Here is a 21,475-nt window from a genome sequence, read left to right on the forward strand (position 1 = left end):
ATTCCCAGCTACTCAGGAGGCTGAGGCAGGAGAATCGCTTGAACCCGGGAGGCGGAAGTTGTAATGAGCCAAGATTGGGCCACTGCACTCCAGCCTGGGAGACAGAGCGAGACTCCGTCTCAAAAAAATAATAATAAATAAATAAATAAATAAAATAGTATGACAAGTAGGCATACTGCATAGGCCAGTTGTGAGTCCTGCACACATTAACATGGGTGATGTGCTCCATAAAGCCTGTGCTTAGTATGCATTAATTGCTACCAGGAAGCCATTGAGATCCACAAAGCCGTAGCTTTCAGTTTACTCTCTGTGGCATGATTTTCTTATTGCTCAAATATAATTTTTGTTACTTTTTATTTCGATTAGATAACAGAAAGCTAGATAGCAGGGGCAGTTGCTGACTGCTAGGGACCACAGTTTAGGTCAATGAAGATGAAAGAGACAGGCAATTATACAAGTGTCAGTGTGATGAACTAAATGCTATTAAAGAGGTATGTATAGTGTAAAAACGCTTTGAGGAATAGCCCTGTTCTGGCATTAAGGGATCTTGCTGTCACGAACCACACTGGCATCCACTGTGACATCCCTGCGGCATAAAATTTTAGCCTGAGTAATAAAGAGTAAACGTAAGTGCATCTGTGGAAGGAAGTTTCTATATAAGTCTCCAGGATACCTATTTTCTAAATCTGTATTTCCTAATGCATGTTTCTTAGCATATTTTATCTTTGGGGCAGAGATGCTTTCATCCTATATTAGAAATATACTTGCTAGCTGAAAGCAATGGCATGAAACACATTTTATAAGAATAATCACAGAGCTATTTACCCAAAGCAGCTCCATTCATTGAACTGATTCCCAGACAAGTTCAAATCTGTTCACCACAAAATGCTTTCAAAGAACAATTGGAAGAATTGTAAGTGAAGCAATAATAAACTTCAAGTTCAACTGAAGCCAAAATTCTAATTCTTTTTGATAGGTGGAGTTTCTACAAGGTTATTAAAACTTAGATATATTTTGCCAATAATTAATTTTATAATAAACATTTCAGCATATGTTTCAGTTTGAGCCAGTAGATTGTTTATTTAAAGCAATATTTGATTCGCAAAATTCCAAAACATTTAAAGGATTTGGACATTCCTTTGGATTCTTTTCAATAGAATTGGAAGTTTTTGTTTAAAGCATTTATAGAATTCTTCTGACATCTAGTTATATAGCCTGATAACAGTTGTTTATTTAAAGCAATATTTGATTCGTAAAATTCCAAAACATTTAAAGGATTTGGACATTCCTTTGGATTATTTTCAATAGAATTGGAAGTTTGTGTTTAAAGCATTTATAGAATTCTTCTGACATCTAATTATAGCCTGATAACAGTTTTTACTAATAATGTTTTAATGATAACTTAAAAAACAATAACTATATACCATAAATACATAAGAAATACTTGAATATAATGCAGGAAGAATCACACTATGCTGCAGTCTGGAAAAATCTTGGAGACTGCAATTCCTTGGTGGCAGCTTTGCTTGAGTCAATATTGCCTTTTCAGGATTCTACAGACTCCAGGGCCTGGGTAAGCCCAGTATAGAGCTTTCCAGGCAGCCACCTACATTCCATGATGTCAACGGTGCAATAAGGATCTTCATTCCCCAAATAGCTTTTTCATAAAAACCTAAACTTCCCCTTTTAGTTGAGTTAAGCGTTCCTTTCCAGGAACATTCCAATGAGCATTTCTTCCAGGGGAGTGAATATATATCCTAATGACATTGTGTATCCTTTGTAGAAATATGTCCTGTTTTGATAAGGATGACTCAAGACTGTGTCCATAAAAGTTAAAAATAGAGTTAAGTTGGTAGTTTTTGCATAATCAACCTTTTCTGCCTTCAATCATTGCTTCAAATCCATGCAAGGCATTGTGCTAAGCAGGTCAAAGGGAACAAAAATGAAAAAGCCACATACTGGGTGACAAGTAACCATTAATCTAGTCAGGAGGATAAGACAAGCATATTGCAAACGATATTCAAGAGAGAATAAAGTACCCAAGGGATGTTCTGAGAAGAAGGATCAAAATCAGATTCCATGAATGAGCCAACATCTGTATAGGTCTTGAAAGATAACCTGTTTTGTTTTTTTTTTTAAAGTGTGTATTACCTTTTATTCTGATTATAAAGGATATATAGTAAAAATCAAAATATACACATGTAAAGAAGAGAAAGTATATGTATTTTTCAGAAGAGGAAAGATGTGTTTCAAATAAATAATCTCACTGTTAATCAGAGAAATGCAGATTAAAACAATAATGTGATATTTTTCTCTATCCACCAGATCAGTTATAATGAAAGGGTTAGATAGTATTAAGTATTGGAGAATTTGGGCAATGGCTATTATTGTCCATTGTTGATAAGGGTCTAAGTTGGAGGGGAATTTAGCACATAGGGTGTAACTGAACCTGCACATATGACCAGTGATTCCTCTTCTAGTTTCCACCTAGTGAAACACCCACACGTGAGCAGAAGAAAATATGAACAAGGGTGTTCACTGCAGAATTGTTTGTAAGAGTAAAAAATCTAGAGTCATCCTAAATGTCCATCAACATGGAGATGATAAATAAAGCTGAGTGCTAAAAGGATGAGATTATGTAAAAAGTTAATCAGAAGTGTTTGAAAAGGCGTGAGCATATTTTTGATTGCCAGATAATGAGGGCAGGGAGGTGGGGTGCTATTGTTATTTTGTGAGAGGGTGTCAGGGATGCTTAACATCCTACAAAAGATACAGTCTTGAAGAACCAAGAATTATCTTGTTCATGATGTCAATCACAATCCCCCCCTTCCACTGAGAATCACTGAAGATGTGCATGTATACACACACACCAAAGTTGATAGATCCCAACATATATTGTAAAGCTAGAAGAACTAGTTGCAGGCACCAAATGCTACCACTTAGTTTTAACACGTCCCCCTATAAAAAATCAACAACAAAAATGCACTTAAATATTAAGATATGTAAAAACATAAAATAAGAGTTTAAAAAAATATATACCAAATTCATAAGTATGATTTTCTTTGTAGAAGAAACCAGAATTGGTTCAAAGGGGACTTTAGCTTGATCAGATTTTTCTAATTTAGCTTATTCTAATGAAAAAAAAAGATTTCTATATTGAGTAACTACAAATTTAATTAGAAAAAAAGAAAACAGCTAATTTTTTCCTTAATCCAACTTCCAGAGATAACCTTGTTAATAATTTGTCTTTTTCCTTCATTTATTCAACTACTGCTTATTGAGTACTTGGACTGGCCTAGGCACTTAGGTGAAGATTGAGAGAGAGAGAGAAAGAGAGAGGAAGAGAGAGTTTGGCTTTTTCCCATTAGAAGTCTGGTGGGGTTTGGAGTAGTAGTTGTTCAAGGAGATATAACGTGGGAGGGAATAGCAGCAGCAAAGGCCTAGAAGTGAGAGAATGCCAGACAGTCATGTGAGAATCAGAATATCATGCAGTCATGTGAGAATTCAAAGTGAGTGATGAAGGGCAACAGTTGGGCATGGTGAGAAATGAAGCTGGAGGACATTGAGGCTGTATATGTGGCACTGGATACTGACAGTTCCTTGTTTGATGTTTATAGAGCCACCTGTGGCTTAATATGCATGTTCAATAGCTCATTACATAAAATCTACTTGCATGGACCTTAAAGTTTCTATAATTAGATCTATATTAGATTTTTTTTTTTTTTTTTCCTAGATGGAGTCTTGCTCTGTCGCCCAGGCTGGAGTGCAGTGGTACAATCTCGGCTCGCTGCAACCTCTGCCTCCTGGGTTCAAGCAATTCTCATGCCTCAGCTTCCCTAGTAGCTGAGACTACAGGCATGTGCCACCACGCCTGGGTAATTTTTGTATTTTTAGTAGAAATGGGGTTTCACCATGTTGGCCAGGCTGGTCTTGAACTCCTCACCTCAGGTCATCTGCCCGCCTTGGCCTCCCAAAGTGCTGGGATTACAAGTGTGAGCCACTGTGCTGGTCCAGAACTATATTCAATTAAAAAAAATTAATATTCCAATTATTAGGGATAAGAGGCAGATTTGAATGGTCTTGAAGCTTATAAAATCTAGAGGTCTCTTTAAGAAAAATTACACAAAATTACAAAAAAGAAAGGAATATTTATTTAACATGAGAAATCACAGATTACAAATTTTAAAAACTGAAAAATATCACAAACATCACAACACAGAGAAAATAACTTATTTTTATTAATTAACGGTTGAATCAAACCTTATAATTTTTTTCTCTATAGTTTTGCTGTCTGGTCTTTGATTGTCTCTTCATGTAATAATTTAATAATATAATTTCCTATAGAGGGAATGGAATGATAATTAAGTCTTTCATCTAGAACACTTTAAAAAAATTCTCGATAGTATAGAAAAACTATTTTCAGCTTCTCAATGTGATTGGTAATGAAGTTTTTATAGTTGTTGGTGAGGAGAGGCCATGCCTTTGTCTCTGGTCATTCCCTCAGGTAGTCCATCTGCTCCAACAATTTTTAACTTATTCACTATGTGACCCCCTGGCAAGCAGCAACCTGAGTTTTCTCATCCATCAAGGTGACTAGTAAGAATGCGTAGGAAAAAAACTTTCCTTTTTTTTTCGAGATGGAGTTTCGCTCTTGTCACCCAGGCTGGAGTGCAATGGTGCCATCTCGGCTCACTGCAACCTCCACCTCCCAGGTTCAAGCAATTCTCCTGCCTCAGCCTTCTGAGTAGGTGGGACTACAGGTGTGCATCACCACACCTGGCTAATTTTTGTATTTTTAGTAGAGACAGGGTTTCACCATATTGGCCAGGCTGGTCTCAAACTGCTGACCTCAGGTGACCCGCCAACCTCAGCCTCCCAAAGTGTTGGGATTACAAGTGTGACTCACTGCGGCTGGCCAGAAAACCTTCTTATTTTCATGTATTGGAACAATTTTCTTCTTTTATAAACTTTTTATGCAATTCTTTAACTTTTACAGAAAAAAAATGAGCTAGATTTGCTAAATTAAACAATGTATTATGAATATGCTAGACATTGTGCAAAGTGGTAGGAACACACTGTTATGAAGTTGGGAATAGGTTCATTTTTTGAAACTAAAAAAAAAAAAAAAAAATTCTTCTAGTCTCATTTTCCCTGAAGAAGCAAAAAAGAGCAAGAAACTCCTATTAGAAAGAATGTTATAGTCTCCATTTTCCCCAAGGCCCACACATTGCCATAATTATGTCTAGGGCTGATAGAGTCAACAGAGAAAAGACTAATCAAGCTCCAAAGGAATATTTGTACTGGGTTTATAAGATTATGAAAACCAGCAATTCAACTTGAAGGAAACAGTGATATTATCCTTTCCATGATACAATAAAAAACTAGGAAACACCCACCCACTAAAGAATTTTCATAGCTGCCTTTTAGTAAGATATAGAAAATAAACAGCCACAGAAAATGCAGACAGGCTGGATCCAGAAAGCTGGTCCTCAGTTCAGCTTCCTTTCCTTTCATTCTGGGGCCTCTTTGAGCTAGAATCTTCTGGAAAATTGCTCCAGAATAGTGGAACTTTCATAGTTTCTTATCCCATTGGGTTTTATTGTTTTAATTTACTAATCTAACTTTATACCTCATTTGTTCTGTTCTTTAAAGGAGAGGTTTTTAAATTTTTTGAATTGACTCACAGTATAAAATACATTTTATATCACTCTGTGTATATATAAACATACATATGTCACACACACACACACACAAAACAAAAAGTTACAGGACATAACACCTATCTTTCTATAGGCTATTAACTTGAAAATTTTCTTTTCTCTTTATTTTGAACAAATATTCATGTGACCCATTAAATTCACTTTAAGCCTACTAACGGGTTGTACCTGGTATTTGAACAACAATGCAAAGCTTTGCTACTCAAAGTATGGACCAACAGCATCAGCATCACCTGGAATCTTGTCAGAAATGCACAACCGCAGTGTTTGAATAATTTCTAAACTCTTTAGGACTCATCCAATCTTTGCCTACATATTGCTAATGATGGGGAACTCAGTACTTGTATAGGCAAGCTCAGTCCATATGTTCATGATTCATGGTTAGAAAACTCTTGGGCTACATTGAATTGCCATTTTTTTTTGCTGTATGGCTTTCAGCAGATGGTTTCAGAGCTACTCCTTGGAGTTACATAGATGACACATGTAGAAAGAGTTGAAAGCATTTAGAATGCACATTCTTCTCTTTCCATCATCTTCAACTTTTCCTTTTATGACATGGTTTCAGTTCCTTTATCATCCAGGGACCTTATCACCCAGAGACCTCATCTCCTCTGAAAACCTTTCAAACTTAAAAAACCTACCTTAACGTTAAGCTCTAACCTGCAAAACAAAGCAGCACAGGAGCTCCCTTATTCTGGCTGCTGGGCACACATAAAGCAGCCTGAGATCGCATTAGTTTCTTCACAATTGCATCATGCAGCTGATTCACACTGGACTTACTGATGATTAAAACTTCCAATCAGGTCATTTTCCTCATCTGCACTTATAAGAGTGATGGTTTTAAAATCAAGTGCAATAAGAAACTTTTTACTACTGGGAAATGCCAAGTGAAAAGAGATGCTAATGAGCAGCCAACCTGGACCACACACAACCTCAGGCCCCTCCCTTAATTTGCTAAGTCTCACGTGATTGCTGTGCAGTTTAGAGTTTGAGGAGCATGCATGGGAAGGACTCTTGGGCCTGAAAACTTTAATTCACTTCAATAATGTGAACAGTTCAAGTTCACAGAATTTGGCATCTGAAGAGAAGGGCAAAGCAAAGTACTAAGTGACTTTTCAGTACCAACAGAATGGAAAAGAGAAGGATCTGCAGGTTAACGTAGAAGAATCACCAAATAGCTGCTATCTTAGTGATGCGGACAGTAGATATTATAGCAGAGGAACGGGAGCTCACAGTGGGCTGGAATGATCAGGGAAAACTTCATGGAGCAGGAAGATGATTAACTGCAGTTTGAAGAATGAATATAGGTTTCATTAGGCAGTGAGAGGCATTCTGAGAGGAGAAATGACATAAGCAAAGGCACCGGAGTTGACATGTGCTTGGTGTATACGGGCAACCAAATGCCTAGCTGGAGCACAGAGTCCCTGTTGGGGAGTGATGAAAAATAACTCTGGAAGAACTGGTGGACACAGAAAGCAATCTTGCACTTTAAAACATATGCCACACATCCATTTAGATAGTACATTTCTTGATGACAAAATTTCTTAGTAACTCATGTCTATAGATTATTCACATATTTATTGATATATTTTTCCCTGCCTGGAAAAGATACATGAAATGGAACCTCAATTCTGTTTCATCAGAGTTATAAAGAGGACATACATTTCAACCCAAAGTGGGAACAAAAATTCCTGATTCTGGGAAAGCAGCCAAAACGCCCTGGAGTTGAACAGCCAACAAAAGCATTCTTCTTTAGAAAATTTTCTCTTATTTCTTCATTTTCAAAGTTGTTCTCACTTTTATATGACACTGACACCCCTCTGAACTATCTAGACCAAAGATGACAAATGCATAACATATGTGCCACACCCCTTCTCTAAGGTGATACATGGCACAGCTAATTGATGTGTCTTTCTTCCTGAGCCTATACTTAGCCTCACAATCTTTCTGAACACAATGGTGGTAGAACGTAAGATGAATCTGTTAGGTATTCACACTCTAAGGGTTAATCTGTTCTTACCACTTGAACTATTCCATGGGATTGCTTGCCTGCTGATTTCATTCATGTTCATTTGTTCATAGGGTCGGTGCTAGATACTTTGATTTTGTGGAAGGTAAAGCATTTGGCCCTCTATGCCATTAGAAATCATGGGTTTAGGGTGTCTTACGTAACTCAAGAGCTACCAGTGCTGTAATTTCTATTCGAATTGGGTCGTGACATATATAAGAAAGATGGTGTTGCTCACACAAGCCCGTTAAGTCACATGCTCACAAGTGTGGGCTTATTTTTCCATTGATAATAGCAATGGACCTGTTCAAATAGAGAGAATCAAGCAAAAGCCTTATAAAGGATTTTGGAAGTTCTTACATGGTCTCATACAGGTGTAGTGTTATATACAGGGGAGGCCAAAGAGATTCTTCAGAATCTCTCCAATAGGGAGGTTTCTGTGATGGAACCAGCAGGGCTGTATCTTTCAAAATTACTTTTCTAAATGCCCATGTTCACATGAGCTAAGAGCAGAGCTAAATGGTGAGATCAGCTGCCCCAGCCTTTAGAAAACAGAACTGAGTGATGATGGAGGCAGAGCATGTAAATATCTCATTGATCTGTGAGTTAAAGGCAGGTCCCAAGTTTTTTGGTGGGAGTCAAGGCTCAGCTAATGGAAATCAAAACTGAAAGGGAGGAGAGAATTCTGTAGTAGTTTGGGATCAGGATGAACCTGTTTGTGAAGAAGTCTGAGGAATGAGGCAAGAAGCTCTGGAAGATGAAAACACAGAGACAGACAGAGATGGAGACTCAGAGATTCAGAGACAGAGTGGCACAAAGACTCAGAGACAAAAAGTCAAAGAGCTGCATACAGACAGATAGAAAGATAGAGACACAAAACTCAAGAGATCAAGATAGACCCGCCAGCTCACACAGATAGCCAGAAGCACATGGGGACAGAGACTTAGGGAACACACATGCAGACCCAAAGAGTGATCCAGGAGACAGGGGCAGAGAAAACAATGAAAGACAAAGATGTGTCTTTAAAGATAAAGAAAAATCCACAGAGCCTGACTCAGAGATGGACCAACATACCCAGGGAAGTCACATGGACAGACCTGAGGAACAGAGCCACAACTTGGGGGAGGAGTGAAAACCGCATCTCACTGTGCTGAGATCCTTCTGTTCGGTCCCCAGGGAAGCCTTCACAGTGCAGGAATGACTGCAAGACCAAAAGAGCACCACTGCTCCCCAGTAAATGAGGCTCAGGGACCATTTTATTTGGACTGGAAAAAACCTTGAAAAGGTCTAGAATGACTAGGCAGGGAATTAAAATCAGAGGTTCTCTTAAGAGGGCTCACCTTCAAGTAAAATCAAGCTTGACTCTGGGCTTACTATGGTTACTCTTGTAACTTATACCTCATAAAGTGCTGGTTCAGGGTAATTGTCTTCGAACTGTGGTTGCCATTGACAACCTACCATTGTGGGCTAGTATAGGAGACAGAGGGGGTCACTTTCTGGAAGCTTCAGCTACAAGAAAGAGCTTGTAGGGGTCTGTAAAAAATACAGGCAGATTCTTGTTTCATTAATTATCTCTTCTCTATTCCATGGTTCTGGCAATACCTCTAACCAATGTCAGTTTATTCCATTAGTAAAAACCGCCGGACATAAGAGGACTGAGTCTGAAAGTGATGGATGCAAGTACATCATCAGCGTTGGTGCAATGGAAAGCTCACTGGCTTAAGTCAGGAGGCTTGAGCTCTGGTCTTGGCCTTGACTCAACTTGGGGCAATTCAACAAACATTTAAACATCTGCTCTTTATCAAGTGGTATGCTCGGGTGGAGAAGGCAAAGATGAATAACCCACTGTCCTGCTCCTAAGGAGTTCACCATTAAAAGGAGTTTACTGTGCTCTAGCCTAAAGCAGGTGGCCAAACCTCTTAGTACCTCAGGACCGACATCTGCAAAATGGTTTCAAGATTATCTGGTGAATCAACCCAAAACATACCATCAACTTGTATAAGTCAGAACTCTAGGAGCAGTAACATGAAATCCAGGAAAATTTAGAAATTTATAATGATAAAGCAAACAATGAGTTATATTTGTGAGACATTAAGGTTTTCAAAATTTCTCTGATACCATTTTGAAAATGTACACAAAAGCAGTAGAATTAGTTTTGTTTGGACATGAATCGCTTATTTTGCTTAGCTCAATGGAATGACTGGATTCTAACCTTGTTCCTTCCTGACTATTCCCAGGTCGGCACTCTAGTTTCCTACTCACCAATCTGCAAACTTCCTCACTAACTCATTGTCTTGGCTCTAGCCCCTTGCCACCCATCATGCTGAACTACCAGATTAATCTACCTAAAACCAAAACATGATGACTATGTACTTCCACATTCCTACAAACCTTCAGTACGTCCACATTGTTCACTGACCAAATCTATTTTAGGCCCTCTGGAATCTAGATCAACCCAAATATCCATGCTTTCAGAGGGAAACAAGAGCCTACTTGGAGACAGATCAAGGAGATGATGGAAAAATATCCTACCAAAAAACAAAAGCAAAATTATACATATTATATGATTACAATTTAATCTCTGTATATGTGTGCATGTGTGTACAGTAAAACATTTTTTAAAAACTGGAATCGAGATGAACAATGTTATTTTAGGTGGTAGTACATGACTGACATTTTAGTGCTTTTCTTTATATTTTGATGCTTCTCTTTATTTCTCTAATTTTTAATAATTAATATATAACTATTATTTTCAACTATTTATTATAAATAATTTCAGATATACTGGAAGATAGAAAAATAGCATGAATGTTACTGCATTTAAATAATACCCGTATTTTAGGCAGAAGAATTTTTAACCTTTTGCCACATTTTTAATACAACATTTAATTTTGAGTCTTTTGATGAGCAGTTTTAAATTACAGATATCTTGACACTTTAACCCTAAATAATTCAACATGCATCTCTAAAAAGTTACATTCTTTTACATAACCATCATACTGTTATCAAAACAAGTGATTACTCTTATGCTTTTTAAAGTTATAAATATTTTTTAAACAAAGAAGGTCTAACAACAGATAATGGGGGCAGGTGCTAGTGGTCAGGGTCAGGGGGAGCATGAGCATAGAGAAGCAGGTGGTGAGCAAGGAACACCAATAAGGCCCAGCAGTGGGCACTGTGCTCCTGGTAGAGGCAGGCCTCTATCAGGGAGTAGAAACCAGAAGTCTGTGGGCTCAGAATAGGAATTTATCCTCTAGGGGAGTTGGTAGGAGCCAGAAATTAATGCAGCCTTTAACGAAATGTCTAAGAGTATGGTCATGAAAGCAGAATTACAAGAGAAAAGTCAAGTGGAAGCTTCTTATAGGACGAGACTGATGGAGGTAGAGACCAGAACCAGACCACCTGAATGCTGACAAACCAGATGGGTCCTGGGGACTGGGCGGGTTTGAGTTCATGTGAGCTTTTTCGATTCCGAGTCCTTGCATATTTTGCTACCATCACTCCTTTACTCATACCGTTTTCTCTGTAGAAAATGTCACATTTTCTAACTTCAACTGACAAAAATAATATCAGCTCCAAGGCCATCTTCTCCACTTCCACTGTGGAGAAATAGCCTTCCATAGGAGGTTGTTTTATCTAGACACTGTCACAGCCCTCAGCCCGCACAACACTGCATTCTAACTCTACACGCATATGAATCCTCCATCTCTGCACAGCCATGCCTTCTTTATTGTAGTCTCCACTATGCTGCCTTGCCTGGCGTCATCATTCAACAGATAGATCTATGACCCAGTAGAAGAGTGAATGAATGAAACAAAGTTACTCCACCCAACATGGACAATCTGTGGGACAGATTTCCACTTGTAAGTAGAAGTAAGTCACCTTTCGGAGGAACAGAAAAACACCACAACTGAAGAGGAAATTCACTTGAGTTAAGAAGAGATGGAACTGTACACTAGTTACGTACTAATTATACAACCACAGAAGAACCACCTTCCGTTTTTAGAATCCAAGATTACAAAGTTGTGCACAGAAGAGGAACAAGCTGTATTGCTGTAGTTGGTGTCACACCTCTGTAAACAGGTTCCACCGAAATTTTGACTTTACTATACGTTTCTTAGCTGAATAAATTTTTCTAGTCCTGAAAATGAAATCTACACAAAATTCAATAACATCTGATTAACTAGGATGCTGGCCTGGCTTTGTGTACATGTGTATGTATATTATGTGAAGAATAGAAAGAATAATGTCTTTTACAGTAAACTTTGTTATAGTCACAGAACTTTCTTTGCTTCTCTCAGTTTATAATAAGCACTACGAACATGTACTTGTATAATAAGATGAGAGAAATTTGATGAAAACCAGTTTACATTAATGGTTACATTAGTTTACATCAAGCATGAAGGCTCTGGAGCAAAACGCTTGGATTTGAAGGTATATTAGAATGGAAACTTGTGCATGTGATTAAAACTCAGTTCTTTACTTTTCTTATCTGTAAATGGGGATGACATTAGTAATAATACCCACCTCACAGCAATGTGTGAATTAAACAAGTTCATCTGGGCAAAGGGCTTAAACTAGTGCTTGGCACATAGCAAGCATCCAATAATTACGAATTGTCATGATTAGAATATATACCTTTGACCAGTGGGCTCTACAAAGCAGCACCACGCAGTGGAAAGCTCTGGGGTAAGTCCCTAGGTGTGTCTCTCAGCTCCACCACTTACAAAGTCTGTGATCTGGGTTGTATACTTAGCTTATTGAAGTCACCTTTTGCATCTATGAAATGAGTATGGTGATATCGTATTGAAAGTGTTCTTGTGAATGGTATTATGCATGTGAATGGCACGGTGCTGGTGCATAGTAGGTGGTCAGTAAATCAGGACTATCACAGCAGGGAAACAACCTGGTTTGTGAAGTCAGCATGGGTTTTGAATACAGACTCTCCGAGACTGTAGGCAACCTGATTTTTCTGCTCTTGAGTCTCTTCCTATGTAAAGTGCCTTTTGAAGATGAGAGCTAGTGTCTACAAAATGCCTGCCTTATAATAGGGGCTCATTTTATTTGTTATAATTTATTCCTTGGGTCAGCAAATCACCAGCTGAGGGTCAATTCCTGCCAGATACCTGTTTTAGGGAGCCAAGAATGGCTGTGCATTTTGAAATGCTTGGGGGAAATAGAAGACTATTTTGTGACTCATAAAAATTACATGAAATTTACATTTCAGTATATAAATAACGTTTTGTTTGAACACCATCACGGTCATTTGTTTCTGTGTTCTCTTGTAGTTTTTGCACAACAGCAGATGTGAGTAGTTGAGGTAGAGACTGTAAGGCCTGCAAAGCCTAAAACGTTCACTACGCAGACCTTTATATAAAAAGGTTTGCTGCTCCATGATCTACTCTAACCTTCTCTCATATGTGAAGAATTAGCTGTCAATTAATTTAAATATTCAGAGCTTAGAATCTAGTTATTTGGCACTGGTCAACCCAGCCAAACACTGGCACTTTCTTATACAACTTCCAATTTGAGAAAATATCTAAAAAAGAGAATGTTTATTATGTTTCTCACATGGAGTTACAACTGACTAGATCATTTGAATATTTAATTGTAAAGTATGCTAAAATATTTTCATTTTATGTTATTTCTTTTGTGTTTCTACTTATATAGAGCTATATGTAGAAATAGTATAGTAACCTTTGTTAAAGCCAAAGAATCGCTGGAATTTTCAGTTATTCTTTACCAGTTTGTTACTTAGGTGATATCTCCAGTATTTGTTACTTGTTTAATTTTGCCATCTCTTCATTTTGCAAGCAGCAAATAGCCTGACCCATCTCCTGGTTCATGGTCCACCTCCCTCCTCTCCCCTGATTCTCCATGCCCCTCACTTCTTGCCCTCCCCACACCCCTCTTCCCCCTAAGCCCGTACCCTCCCCTGCAAAGTGTAAGCGAAGCTGAGCAACAATTTAAGATGGTTTTATTTCTCCTTTGCTTCTGGACACATTAATGTATTTTAGATGAAAGAAAATTAACGTTTTTAGGCTGACACTGTGTAAATGAGACATGGAAAAGCATGGTGTTGCTTGATTTAGGTATTTTAGAAAATAATAAACCTGTACTCTGAGCAAGTTGTATATGTCCTAGAAAGGCAAGTGACGGATTTGCTGCAGTTCAGGGCTCAATTTACAGGACTTACATATTCCAGAGCCTGAAAAAAACAGATGCCCAAGAACAAAGACTTCTGATATTTCTGTAATTTAACCACTAACTTATCTGTTTATGTCTATCAAAAATATAAACATAAGGATTTATCTAACTACCCAAATAACCTCTTCAAAATAATTGAAAAATTAAGTCATTAAAACCAGCCAACTTTTATCTATCAGTTACATTAAATCATTTTGTTTTTAAGGAGGTTTTGGAAACTAAATTAATCAGAAGGTTTGGTAGAAATTCTATCTCACCAGTGGTTAAAGATTCAAAGAAAAAGTCAATATTATGTTTGAGTTATGTTCAGTATTCTAGCAGAGGCAACAAGTCATTGTCAAGACTTCTCAAATTGTTATCTATAAAAAGTGTATCAGTGAGGTGTTGCAGGGGCAAGTACTGGCACAAGTTGATTATTAAATATTCAATTCAATGATGTTAACTTGTTGGCAGCTTGAAATTGTCTATAGTGGGAGTATTTATACCAGGGAATTAGGCAAATTCTTGAAATCAGGGCTTTCTCCACCCCTCAACTCACCCCAGGTGTTTTTCCAGCACACTATTGAGTATGCTTAAAGAAGCCCTACATCTGAGAGTTCTTTTTGGGAGAACGGAAATGTACTAAAACTGATTTATGGTGACAGTTGTATCACTCTGTAAAGTTAGTCAAAAGTCTTGAATTGTACACTTGAAACGGGTACATTTTATGATATGTAAAATACACCTTAATAAAGTTGCTAATCGAAATGCCCCTAAGCCAATAAACAAAATATCAACATTTATTAGTACTTTTAAGATTCAAGTACACACCCAACAGACTTAAAATGAAAAATAAGACATTTACCTAATGCATTTGGTGGATACATATTCTATGCAGTGATCATCAACCTAGGGTCTCACTTTGGAATTACTTGGAGAGTTTGACAAGAAAACGCCCACCCTCAGAGATACTGAAATCATTTGTCAAGTCTGTGGTTTGGGTGTCAGGAGTGGTTTTTTTTTTTTGTTTCTTTTTTTTTTTTTTTTTTTTTTTAAAAAAAAGAAAGAAAAAGCTCCTTGGGTTGTTCCAGAGCACAGCCAAGGTCAAGAACCTGGACTGTAGAGCAGTTTTCCCAGATACCTGCAGGTTGCCCATTGCTATAGAAATCATCCTCATGTTTAATAATTGTTCAGGCCTTCTGAAATAGGGAAATCTGGACACGAATGTATCCTTTTTTTGCAGGGAAGTGGTGTGACTCGGTTTTGTATTCAATGTTGATTCTTTGCACATGGAAGAAAGACACAGTCCACAGTCCTATTTCCCCCATGGGGTTCACCTGTAGTTGCTTCTTGCTATTGGCATCGTGGTGGGGCACAGAGACAGCATCTAATTCATCTTTGTCATCTAAGCGTGTTCCCACAGTACTCAACCACGGACTCTGGGTTCTAGGATTGTTTGTTTAACTAAACGACCAGAATTGAATAAATTCTTCTGTCTCCTCCTTTGGGGTTTTCTATTACAGTGGGCTGGGAATCAGTTAACAGAACATGTAAAGCGTTGTAGCTTAATGGTTCAATAAGGCACTGCGGGCCACAGGTCAGCTTCAGCATTTGGACTTGGTGAAAACTGTGCTGGATGCTCACAGAAGGGTCCTTTGCCTCTTCTGTTTGGGGATTCATTCTAGAGGGATAGAGAGATTCTAGAGCTCTGGCTTCCTAATAAGGGGAGTTTTCTTTAATGAAAATTCCAGTTGTTTTATCTGATTTGCCAAATGAAAGTAGAGTTCAATTCCGAGACCTCAGTTTTATAATCTAAAGACAGGAATCACTGATAAACTTTTACAGTAATACAACATAAAAAGATACAATCTCTGCAGCCTTAACACAGAGAGGTTTCAATTCTATTTTGGTTTTTCTTCGGTTTAGGACATAACCTGTGGCAGGTTGGATGCCCAGCTTTGCTATGTAATTGATGTGTGACTAGCAAGCAAGTTATTCAAACCTGTTTGGTGCTTGTTTTCATCCTTTGTAAGATGAAGATGACAACAGCTCCCATGTCATTGGATTGTTATGAAGATTTAGAGCTATTTACTCAGGCAGAAGGTACAGGTTTTACCTCTCCTCATGCACAGGTGCCAAAGCCACCCTCATTGGGATATTCCCAGTGCATTAGGCAGAAGGTTCAGTTTCTCTAGGAAATCCCCAATTCCTCTCTTGTGTAATACTTGCTTCTTTTATTAAATACCCGGATGAGTTGTCATCTGGGTCACTTCTCAAAGACAGAGCTCCAATGACTCCACCTACCTATGCTTACCTGTTTGAAGAAGAAATTTTATCCTCTTCGTGGATTGTTGGTATTTAAAGGCTCAAAGTTGGCCCTCTGGACATACATAAAATATAAAACTCCCAAATGCAGTATCAGGAGAAAGAAACATACAAGCGAGACTACTGCAGAAACTTCCTCATTCTCTATCTTTTGAAAAAGTCCCTCTCCCTTACAGTAGGGTAGGCTTTCTGTTTATCTTACCAGCAACACGGTCCTTTTACTGTCCCTGGGTCAGTGCTGGAAACTCTTGAACAACACATGTATTCACAAACCAGAGCAACATCAAGGAAGTCAGGCAACGTCACCTCTATATCCCAATTCTGTCCCTCTTCTCAAAGAATGTCCAGCATTTGATTTTTTTTCTCTATTTTCTCAACCTACTTGTTTTCACATCTAGAAAAATAATGCAGGCTTTTGCAATGGAATTAGCCCCAAACAGGAAGATACTTAACAGATACAAATGAATAAAGTGGAAAAGAAATAAACAGTTGAAGTGGCAGAGGGCAACAAGGCGCTGAAGATAGTCATTAACCAAAGCATGAAGGTGGGAGTGCGGAGTCAATGTCCACCCACTAGGCACTTTGAAAGGAGATCTGCTCCCTTACCCCAAGTCCTGCAGCAGCTCAGCTTCTCCATCGGATCTGCTCCACAGATCTGAGGGATCCTGGGTGCTCATCTTCCCTTCTAGAAGTTCTGCTCTGCCCATTCGCGCCCTTCACAGAGGCAGAGAGAGACAACTCGGCTGCTCCTGCCACCCTCTCCCTCTGTGAGACAGCAGCCCGCTGTGGCTCTGAGTCTCCAAGGCAAGGAAGTGAAACTTGGTTACTTACTCCTCCTACCAATACCACCACCCTGGCCTGGAGGCACTGGCAGGAGTGTTCTGTCAGTGAGGAAGTATGCAAACTTAGGTAGTTACCTCTGAGGACACCCACACTGCATCACGCAACAGGCAGTTGCTATCAAAGGAAATGAAGAGGCGGTCACCCCACCTGGGATTGGACAACAGTGCAAACTGCTTGTGTGAGGCCAAACCCTAGCTTCTCCCTAATGCGATCAGCCTCTGGTTTGTAGGGGAGGATGAGTGCACTCTTTTACCAATCTTCTTTCTGTCTTACACACCAACACAGGGAACACTGAGGAAGCTTCTATATCAGGAACACCTTTAGAGTGGGTAGAAAAAACAGAAGCAAACCACAAGTTCAACCCCGAAGTTTGCTGTTTTAGTACTTTTGTAATATTTGTGCTTGTTTACCCAGATCTTCTAATATATCCTCGATTCTCTGAATAGGGATGATTCAGAGATAATTATTGTTTCCTCCACGGAAGAAGAATTAGGAGAGAAGAAGGTAGGAAAAAGTTACAAGGGGCCATTCTGGTGCCCACCTAATGGGGCATATTAGAACTCCTGCAGTCTTTTTTTTCTTCTTTTCCTTTTTTTTTTTTTTTTTTTGAGACAGAGTCTCGCTCTGTCACCCAGTCTGGAGTGCAATGGCGTGATCTGAGATCACTACAACCTCCGCCTCCCGGGGTTCAGGTGATTCTCCTGTCTCAGCCTCCCAAGTAGCTGGGATTACAGGCACCCACCATCATGCTCAGCTAATTTTTGTATTTTTGTAGAGATAGGGTTTCACCCTCAGGTGATCCACCCATCTCACCCTCCCAAAGTGCTGGGCTTACAGGCATGAGCCACTGTGCCTGGCCTGAACTCCTGGAGTCTTTGAGCGCCACTTCCTTCATGGGCTTACTCACACCTGCATGGCTTTGTGCCCAGATTCATATGTAGAGGGGGATTCTATCTGCCTGCAATGCTAAAGGTAAATGGCGGTGACTGAATCCTTGGGAAGTAGGACAAAGTGCAGTATCAAATGAGTCAAGGACATACGTTGCTTCCTGCCTTTTCTATGTACCTACAGGTCTCTCTCTCCCTCTCGCTTTCTCTCTATTTCTTCTTATCTCTACTCCCTGACTCACTCAGCACTCACCAGGGTGCTCTGTAACTTGTTCTCACAGTGTGGCCTGAGGACTAGCAGCACAGCAGAGCTGTTCCTAAAGGACTAGATGATTGCAAGAGGCTGCTGTTCACCTCACACGGTTCTATCCTTCATGTTCCTCCCTATTACCACTGTGAGACCCTGGGTAACGCTGGTTGCCAGTGAGAAATTCCCGAGTGTCTAGAGGCAGTCTGCTGAAGACTAAGCTCTGATAATACATATGTAACTGACTAAATGAGCACTTACAATTCTTTTGGCTACAGTTTGTTCACAGAGGAGGACAGGGCCCACTCAAACAGAGAGGCCAGTGCAGGCCAGGGAGATACTGAATATGCACACAGCAGCGACAGGGGAACAGCCTGTGCACTAGAGTTCCTGTTCCCTTTCTAGAGCCCTTTATTTGGTGTTTTAGTATCTATTTCATTCCCATTTTTAGCAAATTCTGGTTATTCTTTTTCTTAACTTTTTTGGAAGCTCAAGTAGCAGAATTTTCTAAGATCGTCCCTCTTTTCTCTCTGAATCTCCCAGTCTTTGTCCCTTTCTCATGCTGCTGTCCTATCTGTTGTCCTCTCCTTTGATGTCATTGTTCCACTTTGTCATTTACTCAATTTTCCCGGTATCCCTACCACCGTGCCTTCTCCACTAACTGCACACTTAGTTTTGCAGTGGTAACAGCTGCAGGAGGCTTACTAGATAGTTTCAACAAAATGCTGGACCTTCATAAAAATATTTGGTAATATATGTTTTACATTATTCAAATGATATAATTCTTAAATATTTGTTTATTTATTTATTTTTTAGAGATGCCCAGGCTGGTCTCAAACTCCTGGGTTCAAGCAATCCTCCCATTTAGGCCTCTCTAAATATTGAGATTACAGGTGTGAGCCACTACATCCAGTATGTTTATTAAAGGAACCTCAACTTTTGCTTCCAAGCAAGTACAAGGTATGTTTTTAAAAATCACGTAATTTACTTATTATTTCAACAATCTCTTTTCAGTGGTGCTGGTTCACAGCCCTGAATTTTTTCCACACAGGGGTTGGAGGTTTCCTCTCAGTGGTGATTTTAAGCAGAGTTCTGCTGGATGCCTTAGACCCTCAGTCATGTCTGTTATGTCTAAAACCCAACTGCATACAGAGTCTTGAAAATCCCATGCAAAACAAGAAGTGAGTCTAACTGGGTAAGGGGTCAGGGGTTGGGGGAGGTTTAGGAAATATGTCCCCAACTCCACATTGTATCCTCAACTCCAGCACAATTCTAAGACCACTTCTGAGAAGCTATCTGACCATGTTATCTCCTTTCTTTTTTCCCCAAAGTGGATGAGACTTAAGATCAACTTAATTTTAGTCTCCAAAAGAATACATATGCCTTTGTCCACACTCTTTGTCTGTCTAGAATGCTTTTCTATTCTATGTTCTGTCCAGCCAACTCCTTTGCATTTTCCAGTCTCAGCATAAATATTATCTCTTTTTGAGAGGTGTTTCCTCGCTACCCCCTCTGTATACGGGGTCAGGTGACTGTCCGTGTTGCTAAGCACCTGCACTACCTTAAAGTACTTCATGTCTCGATTACAACATTTTTGCCACTGTATTGAGATTATTTTATTTTGTTTTGTTATGTGTCCCTCAAGACAAAACTCTCATCTAATTGGACTGAGAGAGCACTTAACGGCAGAGTTTCTGTCTTGTTCATCTTTATACCTGTTTCACTCAGCACAGTATGCGGCGAGGACTAGCAGCTCAATGATTCTTGTTGACTCAGTGGTAGAGTCTCTTTCTGAAGCTTTTGATTGAAAGCCTAAAACTGGGATTTTTTTTTTTTTTAAATTTTGGGGTGTGTGGCAGTATCGGCTTTCTGGAAAGTAGGCACCAACAGGGAATGAAAAGTACAGGGAATTTATTGGGTGGATGTGTCCTATGAAGGACAGAGGTAAGAAGGAGAAGAGCAGACAGGGTGAGTCTCAGACCACAATGTAGAGCTGTGTGTTAGTGTCCTAGGCCTGCCTCAACAGGGGACCACACATTGGATGGCTAAAAACAATAGAAATGTATTGCCTCCCAGTTCTGGAGTCAGAAGTCCTAAACCAAGGTGTTGGTAGGATGGGCTTCTTTGGAGACTCTGAGGGAGAATCTGTTCCAGGCCCCTCTCCCAGATTCTTGTGGTCACCGGGAATCCTTGGCATTCCTTGGCTGGTAGACACAATACTTTGACCTCTGCCTCCATTTTCACACCACCTTCTCCTCTCCACATCTTCACCTGGACTTCTTATAAAGACATCAGTCATTGGATTTAGGACCCTCCCTAACCCATTATGAACTCATCTTAATTAATTCCATCTGCAAAGACTCTATTTCCAAATAGGGTCACATTCTAAGGTTCCAGGTAGATAAGAATTTTAGGGGTCAATTATTCAATTCAGGATAAGCTGACATCTGTGAACGGAGAGAGAGAAGGGAGGAACTGGGTAGACAGAACGTTGGACTGCATTTCTAAGAAAACTTCAGTCAGGCCCATGGGGAGCCCCAGAGCAAGGATTTGGCCTAGAGCAAGCATTTGCATTGGGCAGAAAGAGCCAGATCTAGTAGCCCCATCATGCTCAGACAATGGCTGGGAGCAGCCAGGGAAAGCTCTGGCGGGAGTGTGGACAGCAGAACTAGAAGGCACCATCTCCAGGCACTCCAAAAACATCTGCCAGAAAGAAACCATCAGAAATCTTCCCAACCACACTTAAGACATCTGCCAGAGACAAACCAAGCAGAAATCTTCCCAATCTTCCTCTTTTCTTCTTCTTTATTTCTCTTCTCTATTGTTTTCCTACCTTTCACTTTCAACACTCAGTCCTGAACTCCATTCTCACCCTTCATTCTCTAATGTGAAGTATTTTTTCTATTTGTCAGTTCAGTCACTTGGTTTAATCCCTTGATATCACTTCAAGTGTGATAAGGTTTTCCAGAAGTAGCACTGCTGTGTAGTTCATAAAATCCACTTCAGGAAAGATGGAAAACAGAGTCCCCTGGGGTACAGGGGAATCCTTGTCCTGCACCCAAGTGTCCTAGGAATCTCCTTGTAGTGTGTCACAAAGAAAAAGCTCCATTCTCTCAGGACTTCCCGACGGCAATACGTGTCCGCCATCCACTGTATGTCTAAAGTAGATCAAAGTGCACAAGACCCACAGAAATGGTTCAGGCTCATGGCTTCTGTGGATTTTGTCTCAGTTTCTACCAATATTCCAGCTACTCTTTCATTT

General features: G+C 39.5%; 1 protein-coding gene across 2 annotated transcripts in view; it reads right to left on the reverse strand.

Annotated features, from left to right (window-relative positions):
• The window catches only part of DAPP1 (dual adaptor of phosphotyrosine and 3-phosphoinositides 1), a 53,657-nt gene extending 36,485 nt beyond the window's left edge, over nt 1–17,172 (reverse strand). Inside the window, exon 1 of one of the 2 annotated variants that reach the window (XM_017958883.3) lies at nt 16,843–17,164. In XM_017958883.3, coding sequence (XP_017814372.1) covers nt 16,843–16,943 — 101 coding nt within the window. In that variant the 5' untranslated portion in view covers nt 16,944–17,164. Of the gene's footprint in view, nt 1–16,842 lie in introns of both variants that reach the window. The other variant, XM_017958884.3, reaches the window with a different exon arrangement.
• Nucleotides 17,173–21,475: the final 4,303 nt, after the last annotated feature.

Source organism: Papio anubis, chromosome 3 (assembly GCF_008728515.1).
Source record: "Papio anubis isolate 15944 chromosome 3, Panubis1.0, whole genome shotgun sequence".
NCBI lineage: Eukaryota > Metazoa > Chordata > Mammalia > Primates > Cercopithecidae > Papio > Papio anubis.